The following is a 26,821-nucleotide window of genomic DNA, read 5'->3' as shown; positions in this document are numbered from 1 at the left end:
TCTGAGTTATTTAAGGGGGAGGGGTTACAGAGATATAACTACATATCTATAAAAAAACTTTTTATTATTAATATGAGAAAACATATAGAGGGTGATTCATCTATTATTTTGAGGAAAAACCATACCTTCATCCTCAGTGTTTTGAATGACGTTAGTTAGCTTATCCTAACCTAGCTAACGGTAGATTTCTGCACAAGCAGAGATAACCTGGTAACCTGGTTAAAATAAATAAATAAATAAATATTACGAGAAGCTAATGTTCTGTTTACAGAGTAATGCTACAATCAAAGTCATGGTCATAGTAGCACTACTTCCTGCGGAGCTCACTACCAGAACTCTGTGTATGTAGGAAAGAGTTGCCTCTCAGTCATTTTAGCAATTAAATGATATTTCAAATATCAATGTTTTATATATCTGCATATATAGATATGTCATCTGTGTTTTTTAACTAGTGCATGAAGTATGTGACGGTCATTGTGATTGTACATGTGTGTTTGTGTTTGCAAGTGCTTGCTTGTACACAGGTATATGTTGGGGGCACATTGACTGGAGCGTCAAGAGGTGTCTATATTGTGTGAGGTTGGACCACATGATTGGAACAAGAATGTGGGATTTATTGTATATGGCATTTAGAATCTATTGTATTTTATTGTGTTCTCTCTACCCGGGGACTAGGCTCATAGCTAAATATGGTACAAAGCATCTCTTCTTTAATGTTTGAGATTTTTTTGGGGGGGGGGTTGTACATGTCCTGTCAAAAATGTCTGAGTGAGCGACTGGCTCCATAAGATGAATGTATATTGTAAAATGACACAGTGTTTTGGATCATTCTCTACATTAAGCTGTTAACTGCAATATGCTTTGCACCTGTGTCATGCTAGCTAATAGTTGTCAAAATTGTAATTTCAGAGCTGTGTATCACTGGGTGAGATGAATCAAGGATTCAGTGGGCTGGAATGGGATGTGAAATATCCAAGTAGGTAAGTCAACCAAGTGTGGGTTCATTCAAACATGTTGCCCGAGGATTTCCTTCTTGGGGAACTGCAATAACCCACTGCTTTAGGGACCTTTACAGTAGTTCTACACACAGTACTATGATTTGTTGGTGAACTTGCACTTTGGGCTTGTGAACTGAAAATACAACAGTAAAAATCAATCTGTCCATGAGTAACCTGCATATTTTCACTTTTTTTAAAAAAGACGAAATTACCGCTTAAATGACTGCGCCAACCTCCAAATAACTTTACACATATCCATTTTTCTTGCTGTACACTAAATTCAAAAAACGATCACACACACACACACATATTCACAAAGTCGAGGGTCCTGAAGTCTTTCATACTACTGCTTAAATTAAACTTAAAATCTGCTTTTAAGTTCCTAGTGGATCTAACATATATAACTGATCTAGTGGCCGTAATCATTTTCAGGTGTTTTGTATTGTTTGGATATTGTGTAAGAACTGATTTTGGAACATCAAAAACAACCAAAATCTGCTGTTGGTAGCAGATTTATGAAGCTGATTTACAGTCATTTACCTAAATATCATGGCTTTATCTGTCTGTGAAATAAGTTTGTATTTTAAATTCTTACTGGCTGATTCTAATTTATGACAATTCTAATTTATGACAATTATAATTTATTGCAATTCTAATTTATTACAATTCCTATTCAGTGTTATGCTTTGATTCCATTTGAAGTCACAATGCGCCACATTCCAAACACTCACGTACAATCATCACATTGGTGCAGATATTCACATTTGCAAACTGACCTTCGATATCACAACCAGACAGAGAAGTGCTTGTTTCCAATTAGCAAAGTATACTACTTATTGAGCGAATTACAATTACTGCAAGGATGTTTTGCTACCCTCTTGAGACGACAAAAGGTGCGCCTGATTTTGTTTTCTAAACTGTTCGTTTGACTTTGTGCATTGAGAGGACTGACTCTGGTTGTGTGTCTGTCATAATTAACCACGTATGATTTTATATGTTTCAAACAGACAAAATGTCGAAATGATGCGGAAGTTGGAGCCAAGCAGCGCTCCAGCCCACAGAAGAGGTAAGATGATGCCTCATAATAATATAATTTGCTCTTGTTAGGCAACACAGATACACACTTACTATTTATTTTTTTGGTCATAATTGTCTTAATATTTTTCTAAATATTTCACTTCTAAAGGAATGATTGATTAGTGATTATTGTCTGTTGACGTTTTTGAACTTAAGGTAATTTTGACTCCAGTACACGGCTGAATAATCATCTGTATTTTCTCTATATTACCAGTGTCAATGTAGAGGAGGACCCAAAGAAGCAAACTGTGGTCCCTGCCACTCCAGCCACCTCTGCCACCACAGTCTCAGCCCCAACTGAGGCTCCGAAGGAGAAAGCTAAGAAGGCTTCCTGGTGGCGTAGGTGGCTTTGTCGTAAGAAGGTATGTTTATCAGAGCTGGATATTGCAAGTAATAACCACTGACCAAAATGGTGCAGCCAATCAGCTGTAACTTAACTGGGTTTATGTTTTATACCCAACAGAAAACCAAACAGCTGACTCCTGTAAAAGAAGATGTGGCAGAAGACGCGAACCTGCCATCTTCTGCCACAGAAAAGACGTATGAGACTCTTTTACTGTCTGCTCCTATTTTAGTTGATTGAACAGGTTATACTGGCGTTCCATTTAAGTTATTCACCCCCTCTTGGATTCATCGCAGTAAATTAACATCTGTGTTCCCCTTTATCACCAGTGAGAACACCATCAAGGAGTCTGAGGGTGGTGAAGCTGGTGTCCAGGAGGCTTCACCCACCCCTGACACTCCAGTCTCTGCTGCAACTGAGCTGCCTGAGCCTGAGAATAAAGATGTGGCAGAAGACACAAACCTGCCATCTTCTGTCACAGAAAAGAGGTAGAACTAGCTCCACATCGACCAGCTAGAACAGTCAAACGCTACTTTCGCATTGACGCTTCAGTATTAACAATCTAACCATGTAATATATAATAATGCATCAATCTCAGAGGCCGTTTTTTTCTGCAGAATGAGTACTTTTGCTAATAATGCTTCTGTACTTTTAGTGCATAGGATTTAAAATGTATGAATTTTACTTATAAAAGAGTATTTTTACCATTTGAATTGGTACTTTAACTAAATTAAAGGATCTGAATACTTTTTCCACCACTGACTTGGCTTTGCGTTGAATTTGAATTGAGCTGAATCTTGAATATTGTACTGGCGTTCCTGTTACTATATGTTGTTCACCCCCTTGGATTCCCCACTGACCATACAGGAGAATAACATCTGTGTTCCCCTTCATCACCAGTGAGAACACCATCAAGGAGTCTGAGGGTGGTGAAGCTGGTGTCCAGGAGGCTTCACCCACCCCTGACACTCCAGTCTCTGCTGCAACTGAGCTGCCTGAGCCTGAGAATAAAGATGTGGCAGAAGACACAAACCTGCCATCTTCTGTCACAGAAAAGAGGTAAGAGATTCTCTTACTGTCATCTGCTCCTAATTTATTATTTTTACTATTTCTCAAAACACAACGCAGACTGTTTCACTGCCTCACACAAACCCTGATTCAAATGTCCAGCTCACACGACACAAAACACTTTGTAATTCATCCTGTAAAATGACACATCCTCCCGTTAGACTGAATATGAACTACTTTGAACATTTTTTTATATAGTAGGGATAATCACTAGTGCAGCTGTGTTTGATGCAAATCAGAACCTGCATTCATTTATTTTGTATGACAATTTAGCAAACATGACTCATTTGTGTACACTGTGATTTACAGTAGTTATTTCAAAGTTATTATCCAGTAATAATACTGTGTGAAAATAACAATGAGTACTTCATAATGCATACTTTTACCTTTGACATTTTAGTACCTTCTAATGCAGATAAGTCCATGAGTTTACTTAAACTTCATCACAGTAGAATACCATCGGTGTTCCCCTTTATCACCAGTGAGAACCCCATCAAGGAGTCTGAGGGTGGTGAAGCTGGTGTCCAGGAGGCTTCACCCACCCCTGACACTCCAGACTCAGCTGCAACTGAGACTAAAAAGAAAAAGAAACCTTGGTGGCGTCGGTGTCTTTTGTCCCGCCGTAAGGTATGTTCCACAGAGCTGAATGTTGTTAGTGTTACCAGTTGACCAAACTGTTACAGTAACATGTTATGTGGATATTAGCGTCTCTAGTTTATTTTGCTGTATTTAACTGCTTTTTGTACTTATACCCAACACAAACAGAAGTCTCCAGTCGAGACAGATAAAGGAGCAGAGAGAAGCTCTCCATCTGAGACGGCAGAGGTCCACTCAGATGGCAAACCAACTGAAGTCGACCCAAACAGCGAATCCACCAACTCTGACTCAAATGTGATCAGTGACTACCTCCCCATTGATGTACCTAAATCATCCAGGCAGTCCACCCCAACCGGTCATGGTGGGAGTCTACAGGCCGAATCCGTCAACATCAGTCTGTGGGAGAAAGCATTTGGACACCTCACCTCAGCCAGCCGAGAAAGCCTCTCCAGAGAGGAGCTAGTCTGCCTCGGGTAAGCACCTGCAAACAGACTCATATACACACACTGAACATTCATATATTGTTTTAATACTTGCATGTATATAAAGTTATTCCAGGTTTAGTTCTATAAATCTTCAATCCTGAAATACAGCTGAAACATGTTGAAGAAAACAAGCTCCAGTCTGACTGTGGTCTTCTGTCGTGTTGTGTTTAAGGTTCCCCAACCTGGCGCAGACTTGTTACATGAACTCCACTCTGCAAGGCCTCCTGACACTGACTCATTTCATTCAGGAGGTCCACAACCAGCAGCAGGTGTGGCGTTCTCACCCCGAATCTCAGCTCATCAGGTACGGCACCTCCACACACACTCCCACAGATCACTCTTTGGTTTCTCACCTAACTTTGCAGGGCAACATGAAGTGACACAAACTAAAAATGTATATATCTCTTGTCTTCCGTCCTTTCCCCTTCACTTTTGCTCTTTCCAGAGGTTTTGTGGAGGTCGAAGTCTGCCGCTTCAGCAACAGCAAAGCGGAGAAAAAAAAAGTGTCCTGGCTGCCTTTAAAAAGACTGTCGCTGAGTTTAACTCAGAGTTTGAGGACGACAGTCAGAAAGTTAGTACGCTTTTTATTTGCAACACACAGCATAGCACCACACTGATCTTTACTTAACTAGTTTTAGTAACATTTCCACCTCTCTGAAACCACCACTCTGAAAGTCTTTGTTCTGTGTGTTTTTGTGCAGGACGCCCATGAGTTCCTCAGCTGTGTGCTGGATAAGCTGAGGTCTCTGTCCGTCGATCTGCAGTCAGCAGCAGGGGACATGGGCATCAGTTACACCTGCCCTGTTAATGCTCACATTACCTTCCAGATGTTGAGCACCAGGACCTGCCAGGGGGTATGGATACACAGCCACAGACATTTTTACACTTACCGTGGATTTAACTTGTGTCGATGTGCATGATTTTTCTTTGTACAGTTGTGGTATAAAACCTCTCAATCAGGTTGTGTTGTTATGAAATCTGCAGCTGTGTTTTTTAATGTGAAATGCCCCTTTATTCTACAGATGTGGAATGCAATCCATGAGGGAGGAGGATTATATGAACCTGTCCCTGGACCTGGTGCCTGGAGGCACAGTGAGCCAGTGTCTGCAGGAGTACCTGAAAGTAAGTGGCACATCGGCTCATTTATTTCAGTGTGATTTCAACCCCAAACACTCCACCAAATGTTGTGAATTTATATGAAAATGTTCGTCAAAGGGATTCTGATATCATCCATGAAAAGGTTTAAACTAAAATCTGCTTCTTACGCCTGTTCCCGCTGCAGGAGAGCCAGTTGGAGTATCGGTGCGAGTGTGATGCTGAGGAGTCGACACAGCAAATGTCATTCTTGACCCTGCCAAAGTAAGTAATACGATCCATCACCCCAGTGCAGTCAGGTGTCAGGCTAAACACGTTCCCTTCTTCTGTCAACTCATGATCTGACCCTCTTCCCTACATCTTTTCCCCCTCTACCTCTTTCCTGTCAACAGTGTACTGATCCTCCAGCTGAAGAGATTCAGATTCACCGAGTCCTTCAACCTGGAGAAGGTGGACAGCCCCATCCTTTTATCAAGGGAGCTGATGGTGAAACCTGCATCCAGCATCACCAAACAGGTAAAGATGATGTTCATTTGCTGGATATAAACTGATCCTAGAGCAAAGAAAAACAGATACAGAAATCAGTCAATATGTCAAATATACAGTACCTGCAGTCAAATGAAATGTGTCTGCATGTTTAGCTAATTGTTGGTTACTGTGTTCTTCTCTAGACAATGACTCGCTACTCTCTAGTGAGCATCGTCAGCCATTTGGGCTCCACAGCTCACTCTGGTAAGTTTTGGGTTGCGTTTGGCGGCCTCACATGTTGAAATTGAGTCTCATGGGGGAAGAATCGACTGCCTCCTTCAGATGTACCATTAACAAATGTGTCCTCTCCTCTCAGGCCACTACATCTGTGATGGTGCTCACCGAGAGCAGAAACCAGGTGACATGACAGACCGCTGGCTCATGTACAACGACAAAGACGTCAGTGAGACAACCGGCGCATCTGTCTGTTACTCATGCGGCAGCAAACAGCATACATGCTGTTCTATGAGAAACAGGTAAGAGAAATGCTCTTATATTTTGAAGACACAGATAGACACACCACAGATGTTCTATATACATATGTAACATATACTTCATACTGCATCCCCTTTTAAAGAATTCATAAAACTGACCTGGGAAGACGCTAACCAAGAACAACCCAGAGCAGTGAGGAGCAGCTAGGAGGAGGATCGCCTAGCACCCAAGACATTATGGACAACATTGGAGTACAACGGGGAAAAGGTGTACTTATTTCCTGACTTGGCTGAGGACATCCTGAAGCAGCAACACCGTTTTAACAAAGTCAAGACAAAATGCAAGGCCAAGGGCATCAGGTCTGGATTTCGACATCCAGCCGCATTCAGTGTTGCAAAGTTCATGTTCTTTCACTGAGGGAGAGCGAGGGAATAAGATGGCCTAACCTTACATTCATATCAAGCAAGGTGACCAGATCACGACAGGAACAGCGTTCCCCCACTGTTGATAATGAAGAGCCAAGGGCCTCTACCCGCCGTAGGGGCCAGCCAGAAGAGCCAAGGGCAAAGCTGCAGGTGGTCAAAAATAAAGATCGAGTGTTCAAACTATCGAAGAGGCCTGCCACCGCACTGAGTGTGAAACACATACGGTATACGTATACGTATACAGTATACGGCCCAAATGCCCAACCCAGTGGATGATTTCCTACTAATGTATCCACCCACCCCATCCACCCAGAGATCACCTTTGAAATGTCCAACTTCTACTCCACCCAAACCAAGGACAAGCGACTGCATCTGAGTATGGATGAGCTCCTTATATTCTATGGGATCCTTATCACATCTGGGCACAGCTCTGTTCCAAGAAGACACATGTACTGGTCCCAGTGAAGGAATCTCAGATGTAATGTGGAAAAATCGCTTTGATGAAATGTCTAAACCCAACCGGTAGAGGCGGGTGGCTTACATCATGTTAAAATGAATATTGCACTAAATGTTACAACAAAGTTACAATATTAATGTTTCAATACATGTTGCACTAAAGTAGAAATGTTATAATGTATGTAACAATAAAGTAACAATGTTCAAATAAGTTGAAGGTTGTTTTTGTCTTTGCTCTCAGTATTCATATCAGTGTTGTATAAGGGTTTTGATATGTAAAATAGTGAATGTGATAGAGCATTCTAGTGGCATTGCTGGGGACTAACTGAGCTGGGATATATAAGAATTTTGATGACTGTATAGGAGAAATATGTTAATTCAGTATACAACACATTATCCCACAGGTCATAAAACAAACTTATTCACCAAATTTTCCATGAAAACTTCAAAAATAGTGATTGATTATTTCAAAGGGTTACTAATGACACGTGATTTGGATATTTTCATGTCTGGGGAAAATTCTGGATTAAATGGGTTATGGTTCCCGACAGCTACTTTGAACAGCCCGATATGTAATAACCACGCATTTCTTCCATATACACGCATAAACAATATCAGGGAGGAATGGGAAAGGGAATTCTCTGATGAAATAATGGAGGTAGTCTAGGAGGAGTGTCTTGGCAATATTAGGCTCTATAAATGTTAGACTTATATTACTCCCTTTATCAAAAGGCATCCCCCAGGGTTTTTTGTCCTTGACCTTGTATTGCATATTAACTGGATATTGTGTTCACTTGTTTGTAGTATGTGACAGCTGTATTTGTTTGTATTGTTTGCGTCTATTGTTGTAACAATGTTTATGCTGTTCTCTTGGCCAGGTCACTCTTGAAACAAGAGATCTTAATCTCAGTGAGACTTTTACCTGGTTAAATAAAGGAGAAAAATAAATATATTAATCCAATGCAAGGTTATCCATAGACTTCATTGTACAAAATCAAAATAACACCAGCTATCCCCTGAGGTATGTCTTACCTGTAATAAGTGCAACACACTGCGCTTTGTTCCACTCTCTGTAGTCATGCCCAAAAATTCAGCCATTTTGGAAGAATATATTTGAACTTTTGTCACAGGCTTATGCTGCGACGATGAAGCCAGATCCACTGATAAGCATTCTGGGTGCCACATCGAATAAGGTCGTTAAATGCCAATCACAGGCAGTTTTCATTATGTATGGTATTAGCGAAAAAGGCTATACTCCAGAAGTCGAAAGAGGAGTCTGTGCCCACCTTTGAAATGTGTCTTAGGGAACTCAGCAATGCATTACACTTGGAAGAGTTGAGAAACAATCTAAACAAAAAGCCGGGGGGGGGGGGTTGTACATGTCCTGACAAAAATGTCTGAGTGAGCGACTGGCACCATAAGATGAATGTATATTGTAAAATGACACAGTGTTTTGGATCATTCTCTACATTAAGCTGTTAACTGCAATATGCTTTGCACCTGTGTCATGCTAGCTAATAGTTGTCAAAATTGTAATTTCAGAGCTGTGTATCACTGGGTGAGATGAATCAAGGATTCAGTGGGCTGGAATGGGATGTGAAATATCCAAGTAGGTAAGTCAACCAAGTGTGGGTTCATTCAAACATGTTGCCCGAGGATTTCCTTCTTGGGGAACTGCAATAACCCACTGCTTTAGGGACCTTTACAGTAGTTCTACACACAGTACTATGATTTGTTGGTGAACTTGCACTTTGGGCTTGTGAACTGAAAATACAACAGTAAAAATCAATCTGTCCATGAGTAACCTGCATATTTTCACTTTTTTTAAAAAAGACGAAATTACCGCTTAAATGACTGCGCCAACCTCCAAATAACTTTACACATATCCATTTTTCTTGCTGTACACTAAATTCAAAACGATCACACACACACACACATATTCACAAAGTCGAGGGTCCTGAAGTCTTTCATACTACTGCTTAAATTAAACTTAAAATCTGCTTTTAAGTTCCTAGTGGATCTAACATATATAACTGATCTAGTGGCCGTAATCATTTTCAGGTGTTTTGTATTGTTTGGATATTGTGTAAGAACTGATTTTGGAACATCAAAAACAACCAAAATCTGCTGTTGGTAGCAGATTTATGAAGCTGATTTACAGTCATTTACCTAAATATCATGGCTTTATCTGTCTGTGAAATAAGTTTGTATTTTAAATTCTTACTGGCTGATTCTAATTTATGACAATTCTAATTTATGACAATTATAATTTATTGCAATTCTAATTTATTACAATTCCTATTCAGTGTTATGCTTTGATTCCATTTGAAGTCACAATGCGCCACATTCCAAACACTCACGTACAATCATCACATTGGTGCAGATATTCACATTTGCAAACTGACCTTCGATATCACAACCAGACAGAGAAGTGCTTGTTTCCAATTAGCAAAGTATACTACTTATTGAGCGAATTACAATTACTGCAAGGATGTTTTGCTACCCGCACTTGACGACAAAGGTGCGCCTGATTTTGTTTTCTAAACTGTTCGTTTGACTTTGTGCATTGAGAGGACTGACTCTGGTTGTGTGTCTGTCATAATTAACCACGTATGATTTTATATGTTTCAAACAGACAAAATGTCGAAATGATGCGGAAGTTGGAGCCAAGCAGCGCTCCAGCCCACAGAAGAGGTAAGATGATGCCTCATAATAATATAATTTGCTCTTGTTAGGCAACACAGATACACACTTACTATTTATTTTTTGGTCATAATTGTCTTAATATTTTTCTAAATATTTCACTTCTAAAGGAATGATTGATTAGTGATTATTGTCTGTTGACGTTTTTGAACTTAAGGTAATTTTGACTCCAGTACACGGCTGAATAATCATCTGTATTTTCTCTATATTACCAGTGTCAATGTAGAGGAGGACCCAAAGAAGCAAACTGTGGTCCCTGCCACTCCAGCCACCTCTGCCACCACAGTCTCAGCCCCAACTGAGGCTCCGAAGGAGAAAGCTAAGAAGGCTTCCTGGTGGCGTAGGTGGCTTTGTCGTAAGAAGGTATGTTTATCAGAGCTGGATATTGCAAGTAATAACCACTGACCAAAATGGTGCAGCCAATCAGCTGTAACTTAACTGGGTTTATGTTTTATACCCAACAGAAAACCAAACAGCTGACTCCTGTAAAAGAAGATGTGGCAGAAGACGCGAACCTGCCATCTTCTGCCACAGAAAAGACGTATGAGACTCTTTTACTGTCTGCTCCTATTTTAGTTGATTGAACAGGTTATACTGGCGTTCCATTTAAGTTATTCACCCCCTCTTGGATTCATCGCAGTAAATTAACATCTGTGTTCCCTTTATCACCAGTGAGAACACCATCAAGGAGTCTGAGGGTGGTGAAGCTGGTGTCCAGGAGGCTTCACCCACCCCTGACACTCCAGTCTCTGCTGCAACTGAGCTGCCTGAGCCTGAGAATAAAGATGTGGCAGAAGACACAAACCTGCCATCTTCTGTCACAGAAAAGAGGTAGAACTAGCTCCACATCGACCAGCTAGAACAGTCAAACGCTACTTTCGCATTGACGCTTCAGTATTAACAATCTAACCATGTAATATATAATAATGCATCAATCTCAGAGGCCGTTTTTTTCTGCAGAATGAGTACTTTTGCTAATAATGCTTCTGTACTTTTAGTGCATAGGATTTAAAATGTATGAATTTTACTTATAAAAGAGTATTTTTACTATTTGAATTGGTACTTTAACTAAATTAAAGGATCTGAATACTTTTTCCACCACTGACTTCGGCTGCGTTGAATTTGAATTGAGCTGAATCTTGAATATTGTACTGGCGTTCCTGTTACTATATGTTGTTCACCCCCTTGGATTCCCCACTGACCATACAGGAGAATAACATCTGTGTTCCCCTTCATCACCAGTGAGAACACCATCAAGGAGTCTGAGGGTGGTGAAGCTGGTGTCGAGGAGGCTTCACCCACCCCTGACACTCCAGTCTCTGCTGCAACTGAGCTGCCTGAGCCTGAGAATAAAGATGTGGCAGAAGACACAAACCTGCCATCTTCTGTCACAGAAAAGAGGTAAGCGATTCTCTTACTGTCATCTACTCCTAATTTATTATTTTTACTATTTCTCAAAACACAACGCAGACTGTTTCACTGCCTCACACAAACCCTGATTCAAATGTCCAGCTCACACGACACAAAACACTTTGTAATTCATCCTGTAAAATGACACATCCTCCTGTTAGACTGAATAACTACTTTTTGTGACTTATTTGTTTACACTGTCATGTTCAGTAATTTTTTCAAAATTAATATCCAAAAATGCAAAGCTGTGAAAAGAACAACGAGCACTTCACGATGTACATTTACTTGTGCAATACATTGCTGAAGGTTAAACTGGTGATTCCCAACCTTTCTGGCTTGTGAGACCTCACAGTGTTTCACCAAAGAGCGAGTTCCCCTCCAAACTTCTCACATGGTTTCATTTCAATATCTGATGGAGGCCCAAAGAGGTCAAAGTATCTAATATTTCACTAAAAAGCAAGGAGGAGAAAAGAAAAAACAATGAATACAGATTTGTATAGCAGAACTTGCCTGCCCCTTTAATCATCTCACAACCCCTCAGATTTATCTTGTGACCTGCTAGTGGGGGCCCGACCCCTATGTTGGGAACCACTGGATAAAACTACCTAACTGTATACAAAGAAGTTAAAACTAGCTCCACTTCGACCAGCTAGAACAGTCAAAGGCTACTTTCGCATTGACGCTTCAGTATTAACAATCTAACCATGTAATATATAATAATGCATCAATCTCAGATGCCATTTTTTTTCTGCAGAATGAGTACTTTTTGCTAATAATACTTCTGTACTTTTAGTGCATAGGATTTAAAATGTATGAATTTTACTTATAAAAGAGTATTTTTACTATTTGAATTGGTACTTTACCTAAATTAAAGGATCTGAATACTTTTTCCACCACTGACTTCGGCTTTGCGTTGAATTTGAATTGAGCTGAATCTTGAATATTGTACTGGCGTTCCTGTTACTATATGTTGTTCACCCCCTTGGATTCCCCACTGACCATACAGGAGAATAACATCTGTGTTCCCCTTCATCACCAGTGAGAACACCATCAAGGAGTCTGAGGGTGGTGAAGCTGGTGTCCAGGAGGCTTCACCCACCCCTGACACTCCAGTCTCTGCTGCAACTGAGCTGCCTGAGCCTGAGAATAAAGATGTGGCAGAAGACACAAACCTGCCATCTTCTGTCACAGAAAAGAGGTAAGAGATTCTCTTACTGTCATCTGCTCCTAATTTATTATTTTTACTATTTCTCAAAACACAACGCAGACTGTTTCACTGCCTCACACAAACCCTGATTCAAATGTCCAGCTCACACGACACAAAACACTTTGTAATTCATCCTGTAAAATGACACATCCTCCCGTTAGACTGAATATGAACTACTTTGAACATTTTTTATATAGTAGGGATAATCACTAGTGCAGCTGTGTTTGATGCAAATCAGAACCTGCATTCATTTATTTTGTATGACAATTTAGCAAACATGACTCATTTGTGTACACTGTGATTTACAGTAGTTATTTCAAAGTTATTATCCAGTAATAATACTGTGTGAAAATAACAATGAGTACTTCATAATGCATACTTTTACCTTTGACATTTTAGTACCTTCTAATGCAGATAAGTCCATGAGTTTACTTAAACTTCATCACAGTAGAATACCATCGGTGTTCCCCTTTATCACCAGTGAGAACCCCATCAAGGAGTCTGAGGGTGGTGAAGCTGGTGTCCAGGAGGCTTCACCCACCCCTGACACTCCAGACTCAGCTGCAACTGAGACTAAAAGAAAAAGAAACCTTGGTGGCGTCGGTGTCTTTTGTCCCGCCCGTAAGGTATGTTCCACAGAGCTGAATGTTGTTAGTGTTACCAGTTGACCAAACTGTTACAGTAACATGTTATGTGGATATTAGCGTCTCTAGTTTATTTTGCTGTATTTAACTGCTTTTTGTACTTATACCCAACACAAACAGAAGTCTCCAGTCGAGACACATAAAGGAGCAGAGAGAAGCTCTCCATCTGAGACGGCAGAGGTCCACTCAGATGGCAAACCAACTGAAGTCGACCCAAACAGCGAATCCACCAACTCTGACTCAAATGTGATCAGTGACTACCTCCCCATTGATGTACCTAAATCATCCAGGCAGTCCACCCCAACCGGTCATGGTGGGAGTCTACAGGCCGAATCCGTCAACATCAGTCTGTGGGAGAAAGCATTTGGACACCTCACCTCAGCCAGCCGAGAAAGCCTCTCCAGAGAGGAGCTAGTCTGCCTCGGGTAAGCACCTGCAAACAGACTCATATACACACACTGAACATTCATATATTGTTTTAATACTTGCATGTATATAAAGTTATTCCAGGTTTAGTTCTATAAATCTTCAATCCTGAAATACAGCTGAAACATGTTGAAGAAAACAAGCTCCAGTCTGACTGTGGTCTTCTGTCGTGTTGTGTTTAAGGTTCCCAACCTGGCGCAGACTTGTTACATGAACTCCACTCTGCAAGGCCTCCTGACACTGACTCATTTCATTCAGGAGGTCCACAACCAGCAGCAGGTGTGGCGTTCTCACCCCGAATCTCAGCTCATCAGGTACGGCACCTCCACACACACTCCCACAGATCACTCTTTGGTTTCTCACCTAACTTTGCAGGGCAACATGAAGTGACACAAACTAAAAATGTATATATCTCTTGTCCTCCGTCCTTTCCCCTTCACTTTTGCTCTTTCCAGAGGTTTTGTGGAGGTCGAAGTCTGCCGCTTCAGCAACAGCAAAGCGGAGAAAAAAAGTGTCCTGGCTGCCTTTAAAAAGACTGTCGCTGAGTTTAACTCAGAGTTTGAGGACGACAGTCAGAAAGTTAGTACGCTTTTTATTTGCAACACACAGCATAGCACCACACTGATCTTTACTTAACTAGTTTTAGTAACATTTCCACCTCTCTGAAACCACCACTCTGAAAGTCTTTGTTCTGTGTGTTTTTGTGCAGGACGCCCATGAGTTCCTCAGCTGTGTGCTGGATAAGCTGAGGTCTCTGTCCGTCGATCTGCAGTCAGCAGCAGGGGACATGGGCATCAGTTACACCTGCCCTGTTAATGCTCACATTACCTTCCAGATGTTGAGCACCAGGACCTGCCAGGGGTATGGATACACAGCCACAGACATTTTTACACTTACCGTGGATTTAACTTGTGTCGATGTGCATGATTTTTTCTTTGTACAGTTGTGGTATAAAACCTCTCAATCAGGTTGTGTTGTTATGAAATCTGCAGCTGTGTTTTTTAATGTGAAATGCCCCTTTATTCTACAGATGTGGAATGCAATCCATGAGGGAGGAGGATTATATGAACCTGTCCCTGGACCTGGTGCCTGGAGGCACAGTGAGCCAGTGTCTGCAGGAGTACCTGAAAGTAAGTGGCACATCGGCTCATTTATTTCAGTGTGATTTCAACCCCAAACACTCCACCAAATGTTGTGAATTTATATGAAAATGTTCGTCAAAGGGATTCTGATATCATCCATGAAAAGGTTTAAACTAAAATCTGCTTCTTACGCCTGTTCCCCGCTGCAGGAGAGCCAGTTGGAGTATCGGTGCGAGTGTGATGCTGAGGAGTCGACACAGCAAATGTCATTCTTGACCCTGCCAAAGTAAGTAATACGATCCATCACCCCAGTGCAGTCAGGTGTCAGGCTAAACACGTTCCCTTCTTCTGTCAACTCATGATCTGACCCTCTTCCCTACATCTTTTCCCCCTCTACCTCTTTCCTGTCAACAGTGTACTGATCCTCCAGCTGAAGAGATTCAGATTCACCGAGTCCTTCAACCTGGAGAAGGTGGACAGCCCCATCCTTTTATCAAGGGAGCTGATGGTGAAACCTGCATCCAGCATCACCAAACAGGTAAAGATGATGTTCATTTGCTGGATATAAACTGATCCTAGAGCAAAGAAAAACAGATACAGAAATCAGTCAATATGTCAAATATACAGTACCTGCAGTCAAATGAAATGTGTCTGCATGTTTAGCTAATTGTTGGTTACTGTGTTCTTCTCTAGACAATGACTCGCTACTCTCTAGTGAGCATCGTCAGCCATTTGGGCTCCACAGCTCACTCTGGTAAGTTTTGGGTTGCGTTTGGCGGCCTCACATGTTGAAATTGAGTCTCATGGGGGAAGAATCGACTGCCTCCTTCAGATGTACCATTAACAAATGTGTCCTCTCCTCTCAGGCCACTACATCTGTGATGGTGCTCACCGAGAGCAGAAACCAGGTGACATGACAGACCGCTGGCTCATGTACAACGACAAAGACGTCAGTGAGACAACCGGCGCATCTGTCTGTTACCTGCGGCAGCAAACAGCATACATGCTGTTCTATGAGAAACAGGTAAGAGAAATGCTCTTATATTTTGAAGACACAGATAGACACACCACAGATGTTCTATATACATATGTAACATATACTTCATACTGCATCCCCTTTTTAAAGAATTCATAAAACTGACCTGGGGAAGACGCTAACCAAGAACAACCCAGAGCAGTGAGGAGCAGCTAGGAGGAGGATCGCCTAGCACCCAAGACATTATGGACAACATTGGAGTACAACGGGGAAAAGGTGTACTTATTTCCTGACTTGGCTGAGGACATCCTGAAGCAGCAACACCGTTTTAACAAAGTCAAGACAAAATGCAAGGCCAAGGGCATCAGGTCTGGATTTCGACATCCAGCCGCATTCAGTGTTGCAAAGTTCATGTTCTTTCACTGAGGGAGAGCGAGGGAATAAGATGGCCTAACCTTACATTCATATCAAGCAAGGTGACCAGATCACGACAGGAACAGCGTTCCCCACTGTTGATAATGAAGAGCCAAGGGCCTCTACCCGCCGTGAGGGGCCAGCCAGAAGAGCCAAGGGCAAAGCTGCAGGTGGTCAAAAATAAAGATCGAGTGTTCAAACTATCGAAGAGGCCTGCCACCGCACTGAGTGTGAAACACATACGGTATACGTATCATTATACAGTATACGGCCCAAATGCCCAACCCAGTGGATGATTTCCTACTAATGTATCCACCCACCCCATCCACCCAGAGATCACCTTTGAAATGTCCAACTTCTACTCCACCCAAACCAAGGACAAGCGACTGCATCTGAGTATGGATGAGCTCCTTATATTCTATGGGATCCTTATCACATCTGGGCACAGCTCTGTTCCAAGAAGACACATGTACTGGTCCCAGTGAAGGAATCTCAGATGTAATGTGGAAAAATCGCTTTGATGAAATGTCTAAACCCAACCGGTAGAGGCGGGTGGCTTACATCATGTTAAAATGAATATTGCACTAAATGTTACAACAAAGTTACAATATTAATGTTTCAATACATGTTGCACTAAAGTAGAAATGTTATAATGTATGTAACAATAAAGTAACAATGTTCAAATAAGTTGAAGGTTGTTTTTTGTCTTTGCTCTCAGTATTCATATCAGTGTTGTATAAGGGTTTTTGATATGTAAAATAGTGAATGTGATAGAGCATTCTAGTGGCATTGCTGGGGACTAACTGAGCTGGGATATATAAGAATTTTGATGACTGTATAGGAGAAATATGTTAATTCAGTATACAACACATTATCCCACAGGTCATAAAACAAACTTATTCACCAAATTTTCCATGAAAACTTCAAAAATAGTGATTGATTATTTCAAAGGGTTACTAATGACACGTGATTTGGATATTTTCATGTCTGGGGAAAATTCTGGATTAAATGGGTTATGGTTCCCGACAGCTACTTGAACAGCCCGATATGTAATAACCACGCATTTCTTCCATATACACGCATAAACAATATCAGGGAGGAATGGGAAAGGGAATTCTCTGATGAAATAATGGAGGTAGTCTAGGAGGAGTGTCTTGGCAATATTAGGCTCTATAAATGTTAGACTTATATTACTCCCTTTATCAAAAGGCATCCCCCAGGGTTTTTTGTCCTTGACCTTGTATTGCATATTAACTGGATATTGTGTTCACTTGTTTGTAGTATGTGACAGCTGTATTTGTTTGTATTGTTTGCGTCTATTGTTGTAACAATGTTTATGCTGTTCTCTTGGCCAGGTCACTCTTGAAAAAGAGATCTTAATCTCAGTGAGACTTTTACCTGGTTAAATAAAGGAGAAAAATAAATATATTAATCCAATGCAAGGTTATCCATAGACTTCATTGTACAAAATCAAAATAACACCAGCTATCCCCTGAGGTATGTCTTACCTGTAATAAGTGCAACACACTGCGCTTTGTTCCACTCTCTGTAGTCATGCCCAAAAATTCAGCCATTTTGGAAGAATATATTTGAACTTTTGTCACAGGCTTATGCTGCGACGATGAAGCCAGATCCACTGATAAGCATTCTGGGTGCCACATCGAATAAGGTCGTTAAATGCCAATCACAGGCAGTTTTCATTATGTATGGTATTAGCGAAAAAGGCTATACTCCAGAAGTCGAAAGAGGAGTCTGTGCCCACCTTTGAAATGTGTCTTAGGGAACTCAGCAATGCATTACACTTGGAAGAGTTGAGAAACAATCTAAACAAAAAAGCCGGGGGTTGTACATGTCCTGACAAAAATGTCTGAGTGAGCGACTGGCACCATAAGATGAATGTATATTGTAAAATGACACAGTGTTTTGGATCATTCTCTACATTAAGCTGTTAACTGCAATATGCTTTGCACCTGTGTCATGCTAGCTAATAGTTGTCAAAATTGTAATTTCAGAGCTGTGTATCACTGGGTGAGATGAATCAAGGATTCAGTGGGCTGGAATGGGATGTGAAATATCCAAGTAGGTAAGTCAACCAAGTGTGGGTTCATTCAAACATGTTGCCCGAGGATTTCCTTCTTGGGGAACTGCAATAACCCACTGCTTTAGGGACCTTTACAGTAGTTCTACACACAGTACTATGATTTGTTGGTGAACTTGCACTTTGGGCTTGTGAACTGAAAATACAACAGTAAAAATCAATCTGTCCATGAGTAACCTGCATATTTTCACTTTTTTTAAAAAAGACGAAATTACCGCTTAAATGACTGCGCCAACCTCCAAATAACTTTACACATATCCATTTTTCTTGCTGTACACTAAATTCAAAACGATCACACACACACACACATATTCACAAAGTCGAGGGTCCTGAAGTCTTTCATACTACTGCTTAAATTAAACTTAAAATCTGCTTTTAAGTTCCTAGTGGATCTAACATATATAACTGATCTAGTGGGCGTAATCATTTTCAGGTGTTTTGTATTGTTTGGATATTGTGTAAGAACTGATTTTGGAACATCAAAAACAACCAAAATCTGCTGTTGGTAGCAGATTTATGAAGCTGATTTACAGTCATTTACCTAAATATCATGGCTTTATCTGTCTGTGAAATAAGTTTGTATTTTAAATTCTTACTGGCTGATTCTAATTTATGACAATTCTAATTTATGACAATTATAATTTATTGCAATTCTAATTTATTACAATTCCTATTCAGTGTTATGCTTTGATTCCATTTGAAGTCACAATGCGCCACATTCCAAACACTCACGTACAATCATCACATTGGTGCAGATATTCACATTTGCAAACTGACCTTCGATATCACAACCAGACAGAGAAGTGCTTGTTTCCAATTAGCAAAGTATACTACTTATTGAGCGAATTACAATTACTGCAAGGATGTTTTGCTACCCTCGCAGACGACAAAAGGTGCGCCTGATTTTGTTTTCTAAACTGTTCGTTTGACTTTGTGCATTGAGAGGACTGACTCTGGTTGTGTGTCTGTCATAATTAACCACGTATGATTTTATATGTTTCAAACAGACAAAATGTCGAAATGATGCGGAAGTTGGAGCCAAGCAGCGCTCCAGCCCACAGAAGAGGTAAGATGATGCCTCATAATAATATAATTTGCTCTTGTTAGGCAACACAGATACACACTTACTATTTATTTTTTTGGTCATAATTGTCTTAATATTTTTCTAAATATTTCACTTCTAAAGGAATGATTGATTAGTGATTATTGTCTGTTGACGTTTTTGAACTTAAGGTAATTTTGACTCCAGTACACGGCTGAATAATCATCTGTATTTTCTCTATATTACCAGTGTCAATGTAGAGGAGGACCCAAAGAAGCAAACTGTCGTCCCTGCCACTCCAGCCACCTCTGCCACCACAGTCTCAGCCCCAACTGAGGCTCCGAAGGAGAAAGCTAAGAAGGCTTCCTGGTGGCGTAGGTGGCTTTGTTAAAAGAAGGTATGTTTATCAGAGCTGGATATTGCAAGTAATAACCACTGACCAAAATGGTGCAGCCAATCAGCTGTAACTTAACTGGGTTTATGTTTTATACCCAACAGAAAACCAAACAGCTGACTCCTGTAAAAGAAGATGTGGCAGAAGACGCGAACCTGCCATCTTCTGCCACAGAAAAGACGTATGAGACTCTTTTACTGTCTGCTCCTATTTTAGTTGATTGAACAGGTTATACTGGCGTTCCATTTAAGTTATTCACCCCCTCTTGGATTCATCGCAGTAAATTAACATCTGTGTTCCCCTTTATCACCAGTGAGAACACCATCAAGGAGTCTGAGGGTGGTGAAGCTGGTGTCCAGGAGGCTTCACCCACCCCTGACACTCCAGTCTCTGCTGCAACTGAGCTGCCTGAGCCTGAGAATAAAGATGTGGCAGAAGACACAAACCTGCCATCTTCTGTCACAGAAAAGAGGTAGAACTAGCTCCACATCGACCAGCTAGAACAGTCAAACGCTACTTTCGCATTGACGCTTCAGTATTAACAATCTAACCATGTAATATATAATAATGCATCAATCTCAGAGGCCGTTTTTTTCTGCAGAATGAGTACTTTTTGCTAATAATGCTTCTGTACTTTTAGTGCATAGGATTTAAAATGTATGAATTTTACTTATAAAAGAGTATTTTTACCATTTGAATTGGTACTTTAACTAAATTAAAGGATCTGAATACTTTTTCCACCACTGACTTCGGCTTTGCGTTGAATTTGAATTGAGCTGAATCTTGAATATTGTACTGGCGTTCCTGTTACTATATGTTGTTCACCCCCTTGGATTCCCCACTGACCATACAGGAGAATAACATCTGTGTTCCCCTTCATCACCAGTGAGAACACCATCAAGGAGTCTGAGGGTGGTGAAGCTGGTGTCGAGGAGGCTTCACCCACCCCTGACACTCCAGTCTCTGCTGCAACTGAGCTGCCTGAGCCTGAGAATAAAGATGTGGCAGAAGACACAAACCTGCCATCTTCTGTCACAGAAAAGAGGTAAGCGATTCTCTTACTGTCATCTACTCCTAATTTATTATTTTTACTATTTCTCAAAACACAACGCAGACTGTTTCACTGCCTCACACAAACCCTGATTCAAATGTCCAGCTCACACGACACAAAACACTTTGTAATTCATCCTGTAAAATGACACATCCTCCCGTTAGACTGAATATGAACTACTTTGAACATTTTTTATATAGTAGGGATAATCACTAGTGCAGCTGTGTTTGATGCAAATCAGAACCTGCATTCATTTATTTTGTATGACAATTTAGCAAACATGACTCATTTGTGTACACTGTGATTTACAGTAGTTATTTCAAAGTTATTATCCAGTAATAATACTGTGTGAAAATAACAATGAGTACTTCATAATGCATACTTTTACCTTTGACATTTTAGTACCTTCTAATGCAGATAAGTCCATGAGTTTACTTAAACTTCATCACAGTAGAATACCATCGGTGTTCCCCTTTATCACCAGTGAGAACCCCATCAAGGAGTCTGAGGGTGGTGAAGCTGGTGTCCAGGAGGCTTCACCCACCCCTGACACTCCAGACTCAGCTGCAACTGAGACTAAAAAGAAAAAGAAACCTTGGTGGCGTCGGTGTCTTTTGTCCCGCCGTAAGGTATGTTCCACAGAGCTGAATGTTGTTAGTGTTACCAGTTGACCAAACTGTTACAGTAACATGTTATGTGGATATTAGCGTCTCTAGTTTATTTTGCTGTATTTAACTGCTTTTTGTACTTATACCCAACACAAACAGAAGTCTCCAGTCGAGACACATAAAGGAGCAGAGAGAAGCTCTCCATCTGAGACGGCAGAGGTCCACTCAGATGGCAAACCAACTGAAGTCGACCCAAACAGCGAATCCACCAACTCTGACTCAAATGTGATCAGTGACTACCTCCCCATTGATGTACCTAAATCATCCAGGCAGTCCACCCCAACCGGTCATGGTGGGAGTCTACAGGCCGAATCCGTCAACATCAGTCTGTGGGAGAAAGCATTTGGACACCTCACCTCAGCCAGCCGAGAAAGCCTCTCCAGAGAGGAGCTAGTCTGCCTCGGGTAAGCACCTGCAAACAGACTCATATACACACACTGAACATTCATATATTGTTTTAATACTTGCATGTATATAAAGTTATTCCAGGTTTAGTTCTATAAATCTTCAATCCTGAAATACAGCTGAAACATGTTGAAGAAAACAAGCTCCAGTCTGACTGTGGTCTTCTGTCGTGTTGTGTTTAAGGTTCCCCAACCTGGCGCAGACTTGTTACATGAACTCCACTCTGCAAGGCCTCCTGACACTGACTCATTTCATTCAGGAGGTCCACAACCAGCAGCAGGTGTGGCGTTCTCACCCGAATCTCAGCTCATCAGGTACGGCACCTCCACACACACTCCCACAGATCACTCTTTGGTTTCTCACCTAACTTTGCAGGGCAACATGAAGTGACACAAACTAAAAATGTATATATCTCTTGTCTTCCGTCCCTTCCCCTTCACTTTTGCTCTTTCCAGAGGTTTTGTGGAGGTCGAAGTCTGCCGCTTCAGCAACAGCAAAGCGGAGAAAAAAAGTGTCCTGGCTGCCTTTTAAAAGACTGTCGCTGAGTTTAACTCAGAGTTTGAGGACGACAGTCAGAAAGTTAGTACGCTTTTTATTTGCAACACACAGCATAGCACCACACTGATCTTTACTTAACTAGTTTTAGTAACATTTCCACCTCTCTGAAACCACCACTCTGAAAGTCTTTGTTCTGTGTGTTTTTGTGCAGGACGCCCATGAGTTCCTCAGCTGTGTGCTGGATAAGCTGAGGTCTCTGTCCGTCGATCTGCAGTCAGCAGCAGGGGACATGGGCATCAGTTACACCTGCCCTGTTAATGCTCACATTACCTTCCAGATGTTGAGCACCAGGACCTGCCAGGGTATGGATACACAGCCACAGACATTTTTACACTTACCGTGGATTTAACTTGTGTCGATGTGCATGATTTTTCTTTGTACAGTTGTGGTATAAAACCTCTCAATCAGGTTGTGTTGTTATGAAATCTGCAGCTGTGTTTTTAATGTGAAATGCCCCTTTATTCTACAGATGTGGAATGCAATCCATGAGGAGGAGGATTATATGAACCTGTCCCTGGACCTGGTGCCTGGAGGCACAGTGAGCCAGTGTCTGCAGGAGTACCTGAAAGTAAGTGGCACATCGGCTCATTTATTTCAGTGTGATTTCAACCCCAAACACTCCACCAAATGTTGTGAATTTATATGAAAATGTTCGTCAAAGGGATTCTGATATCATCCATGAAAAGGTTTAAACTAAAATCTGCTTCTTACGCCTGTTCCCGCTGCAGGAGAGCCAGTTGGAGTATCGGTGCGAGTGTGATGCTGAGGAGTCGACACAGCAAATGTCATTCTTGACCCTGCCAAAGTAAGTAATACGATCCATCACCCCAGTGCAGTCAGGTGTCAGGCTAAACACGTTCCCTTCTTCTGTCAACTCATGATCTGACCCTCTTCCCTACATCTTTTTCCCCTCTACCTCTTTCCTGTCAACAGTGTACTGATCCTCCAGCTGAAGAGATTCAGATTCACCGAGTCCTTCAACCTGGAGAAGGTGGACAGCCCCATCCTTTTATCAAGGGAGCTGATGGTGAAACCTGCATCCAGCATCACCAAACAGGTAAAGATGATGTTCATTTGCTGGATATAAACTGATCCTAGAGCAAAGAAAAACAGATACAGAAATCAGTCAATATGTCAAATATACAGTACCTGCAGTCAAATGAAATGTGTCTGCATGTTTAGCTAATTGTTGGTTACTGTGTTCTTCTCTAGACAATGACTCGCTACTCTCTAGTGAGCATCGTCAGCCATTTGGGCTCCACAGCTCACTCTGGTAAGTTTTGGGTTGCGTTTGGCGGCCTCACATGTTGAAATTGAGTCTCATGGGGGAAGAATCGACTGCCTCCTTCAGATGTACCATTAACAAATGTGTCCTCTCCTCTCAGGCCACTACATCTGTGATGGTGCTCACCGAGAGCAGAAACCAGGTGACATGACAGACCGCTGGCTCATGTACAACGACAAAGACGTCAGTGAGACAACCGGCGCATCTGTCTGTTACCTGCGGCAGCAAACAGCATACATGCTGTTCTATGAGAAACAGGTAAGAGAAATGCTCTTATATTTTGAAGACACAGATAGACACACCACAGATGTTCTATATACATATGTAACATATACTTCATACTGCATCCCCTTTTAAAGAATTCATAAAACTGACCTGGGAAGACGCTAACCAAGAACAACCCAGAGCAGTGAGGAGCAGCTAGGAGGAGGATCGCCTAGCACCCAAGACATTATGGACAACATTGGAGTACAACGGGGAAAAGGTGTACTTATTTCCTGACTTGGCTGAGGACATCCTGAAGCAGCAACACCGTTTTAACAAAGTCAAGACAAAATGCAAGGCCAAGGGCATCAGGTCTGGATTTCGACATCCAGCCGCATTCAGTGTTGCAAAGTTCATGTTCTTTCACTGAGGGAGAGCGAGGGAATAAGATGGCCTAACCTTACATTCATATCAAGCAAGGTGACCAGATCACGACAGGAACAGCGTTCCCCCACTGTTGATAATGAAGAGCCAAGGGCCTCTACCCGCCGTAGGGGCCAGCCAGAAGAGCCAAGGGCAAAGCTGCAGGTGGTCAAAAATAAAGATCGAGTGTTCAAACTATCGAAGAGGCCTGCCACCGCACTGAGTGTGAAACACATACGGTATAACGTATCACGTATACAGTATACGGCCCAAATGCCCAACCCAGTGGATGATTTCCTACTAATGTATCCACCCACCCCATCCACCCAGAGATCACCTTTGAAATGTCCAACTTCTACTCCACCCAAACCAAGGACAAGCGACTGCATCTGAGTATGGATGAGCTCCTTATATTCTATGGGATCCTTATCACATCTGGGCACAGCTCTGTTCCAAGAAGACACATGTACTGGTCCCAGTGAAGGAATCTCAGATGTAATGTGGAAAAATCGCTTTGATGAAATGTCTAAACCCAACCGGTAGAGGCGGGTGGCTTACATCATGTTAAAATGAATATTGCACTAAATGTTACAACAAAGTTACAATATTAATGTTTCAATACATGTTGCACTAAAGTAGAAATGTTATAATGTATGTAACAATAAAGTAACAATGTTCAAATAAGTTGAAGGTTGTTTTTGTCTTTGCTCTCAGTATTCATATCAGTGTTGTATAAGGTTTTTGATATGTAAAATAGTGAATGTGATAGAGCATTCTAGTGGCATTGCTGGGGACTAACTGAGCTGGGATATATAAGAATTTTGATGACTGTATAGGAGAAATATGTTAATTCAGTATACAACACATTATCCCACAGGTCATAAAACAAACTTATTCACCAAATTTTCCATGAAAACTTCAAAAATAGTGATTGATTATTTCAAAGGGTTACTAATGACACGTGATTTGGATATTTTCATGTCTGGGGAAAATTCTGGATTAAATGGGTTATGGTTCCCGACAGCTACTTGAACAGCCCGATATGTAATAACCACGCATTTCTTCCATATACACGCATAAACAATATCAGGGAGGAATGGGAAAGGGAATTCTCTGATGAAATAATGGAGGTAGTCTAGGAGGAGTGTCTTGGCAATATTAGGCTCTATAAATGTTAGACTTATATTACTCCCTTTATCAAAAGGCATCCCCCAGGGTTTTTTGTCCTTGACCTTGTATTGCATATTAACTGGATATTGTGTTCACTTGTTTGTAGTATGTGACAGCTGTATTTGTTTGTATTGTTTGCGTCTATTATTTGTAACAATGTTTATGCTGTTCTCTTGGCCAGGTCACTCTTGAAAAAGAGATCTTAATCTCAGTGAGACTTTTACCTGGTTAAATAAAGGAGAAAAATAAATATATTAATCCAATGCAAGGTTATCCATAGACTTCATTGTACAAAATCAAAATAACACCAGCTATCCCCTGAGGTATGTCTTACCTGTAATAAGTGCAACACACTGCGCTTTGTTCCACTCTCTGTAGTCATGCCCAAAAATTCAGCCATTTTGGAAGAATATATTTGAACTTTTGTCACAGGCTTATGCTGCGACGATGAAGCCAGATCCACTGATAAGCATTCTGGGTGCCACATCGAATAAGGTCGTTAAATGCCAATCACAGGCAGTTTTCATTATGTATGGTATTAGCGAAAAAGGCTATACTCCAGAAGTCGAAAGAGGAGTCTGTGCCCACCTTTGAAATGTGTCTTAGGGAACTCAGCAATGCATTACACTTGGAAGAGTTGAGAAACAATCTAAACAAAAAGCCAAGTTTATTTGTAAAAGTTTGGCATCCAATTAAAACCATTATGGACATTGTTGACCGGTGATCTTAATATTCACCAAGTATCCTTATTATGTAAAAATACATTTTTATTTATCCCCATCGGAGGGGTAGCCGACAGCATTCCTTTTTCGCCTTGTGGTTTGTCCTCTCTACTGTTCTGAGCAATTGGCAGTCTGTTTGACACAATTAGAAATTGTTAGGATATTAAGTACATTGTGTCAGTATCGTCATAACAAAAGCATTGTCATTCTTAGTCTTAAATCAATGTATAATTAATTATGACAATTTCATGCAGGCAATGTTTGTCACATGACCTGTTAAGGCTATTGGATGTTATGAAAACTAAAATAAATATAAAAAATGTAATTTAAAACCCCTGTCCTAACGTGTGTTGTTTGCTTTTTCAGCAGTAGATGAGTCTTGAGGCGACATATCTGCAACACAGGAGGCGGCACAGAGAAGCAGGAAGACAC

General features: G+C 41.1%; 3 protein-coding genes across 5 annotated transcripts; all 3 read left to right on the top strand.

Moving 5' to 3' along the window:
* Window positions 1–930: 930 nt before the first annotated feature.
* Window positions 931–22,558, top strand: LOC122870681 (uncharacterized protein DDB_G0284459-like). Its single transcript, XM_044185044.1, has 16 exons — window positions 931–980; window positions 1,882–1,891; window positions 2,006–2,064; window positions 2,290–2,437; window positions 2,539–2,615; window positions 2,748–2,906; window positions 3,319–3,477; window positions 10,883–11,041; window positions 11,453–11,611; window positions 12,660–12,818; window positions 20,217–20,375; window positions 20,757–20,948; window positions 21,439–21,583; window positions 21,722–22,026; window positions 22,211–22,341; window positions 22,485–22,558. Exons 1-16 carry the CDS (start codon window positions 931–933, stop codon window positions 22,556–22,558), a joined length of 2,145 nt encoding a protein of 714 aa, XP_044040979.1.
* LOC122870614 (ubiquitin carboxyl-terminal hydrolase 37-like) lies at window positions 14,091–16,457 on the top strand. Of its 2 annotated transcripts, XM_044184927.1 has the most exons (9): window positions 14,091–14,211; window positions 14,353–14,476; window positions 14,607–14,758; window positions 14,928–15,027; window positions 15,189–15,265; window positions 15,394–15,517; window positions 15,673–15,733; window positions 15,846–16,003; window positions 16,106–16,457. In XM_044184927.1, exons 1-9 carry the CDS (start codon window positions 14,108–14,110, stop codon window positions 16,112–16,114), a joined length of 909 nt encoding a protein of 302 aa, XP_044040862.1. In that variant the 5' UTR covers window positions 14,091–14,107; the 3' UTR covers window positions 16,115–16,457. The 2 variants fall into 2 exon arrangements, 1 of the variants encoding a protein (XP_044040862.1); XR_006376633.1 differs by lacking the exon at window positions 15,673–15,733.
* Window positions 22,559–23,081: 523 nt separating the features above from the next.
* Window positions 23,082–26,788, top strand: LOC122870398 (ubiquitin hydrolase B-like). 2 transcript variants are annotated; one of them, XM_044184550.1, is made up of 6 exons: window positions 23,082–23,153; window positions 23,314–23,390; window positions 23,519–23,642; window positions 23,798–23,858; window positions 23,971–24,128; window positions 26,756–26,788. In XM_044184550.1, exons 1-6 carry the CDS (start codon window positions 23,088–23,090, stop codon window positions 26,759–26,761), a joined length of 492 nt encoding a protein of 163 aa, XP_044040485.1. In that variant the 5' UTR covers window positions 23,082–23,087; the 3' UTR covers window positions 26,762–26,788. The 2 variants fall into 2 exon arrangements, with proteins under 2 accessions (XP_044040485.1, XP_044040484.1); XM_044184549.1 differs by lacking the exon at window positions 26,756–26,788 and adding an exon at window positions 24,230–24,254.
* The last annotated feature ends 33 nt before the right edge of the window (window positions 26,789–26,821 follow it).

This window comes from Siniperca chuatsi, linkage group LG22, assembly GCF_020085105.1.
Source record: "Siniperca chuatsi isolate FFG_IHB_CAS linkage group LG22, ASM2008510v1, whole genome shotgun sequence".
In the NCBI taxonomy this organism is placed as follows: Eukaryota; Metazoa; Chordata; class Actinopteri; order Centrarchiformes; family Sinipercidae; genus Siniperca; species Siniperca chuatsi.
The sequence above is the reverse complement of the archived record's forward strand: the minus strand, read 5'-3'. Positions and strand labels throughout refer to the sequence as shown.

Bases quoted from the DNA above. Each gene is read 5' to 3' on its own strand.
- LOC122870681 (XM_044185044.1), top strand. From the start codon at position 931: ATGAATCAAGGATTCAGTGGGCTGGAATGGGATGTGAAATATCCAAGT. The intron at 21,584-21,721 runs GTATGTTCCACA...CAACACAAACAG, and splicing joins GTCTTTTGTCCCGCCGTAAG to AAGTCTCCAGTCGAGACACA. The intron at 22,342-22,484 runs GTACGGCACCTC...CTCTTTCCAGAG, and splicing joins CCCGAATCTCAGCTCATCAG to GTTTTGTGGAGGTCGAAGTC.
- LOC122870614 (XM_044184927.1), top strand. From the start codon at position 14,108: ATGAACTCCACTCTGCAAGGCCTCCTGACACTGACTCATTTCATTCAG. The intron at 15,028-15,188 runs GTAAGTGGCACA...TCCCCGCTGCAG, and splicing joins GTCTGCAGGAGTACCTGAAA to GAGAGCCAGTTGGAGTATCG. The intron at 15,266-15,393 runs GTAAGTAATACG...TCCTGTCAACAG, and splicing joins TCATTCTTGACCCTGCCAAA to TGTACTGATCCTCCAGCTGA.
- LOC122870398 (XM_044184549.1), top strand. From the start codon at position 23,088: ATGAACCTGTCCCTGGACCTGGTGCCTGGAGGCACAGTGAGCCAGTGT. The intron at 23,391-23,518 runs GTAAGTAATACG...TCCTGTCAACAG, and splicing joins TCATTCTTGACCCTGCCAAA to TGTACTGATCCTCCAGCTGA. The intron at 23,859-23,970 runs GTAAGTTTTGGG...CTCTCCTCTCAG, and splicing joins GGGCTCCACAGCTCACTCTG to GCCACTACATCTGTGATGGT.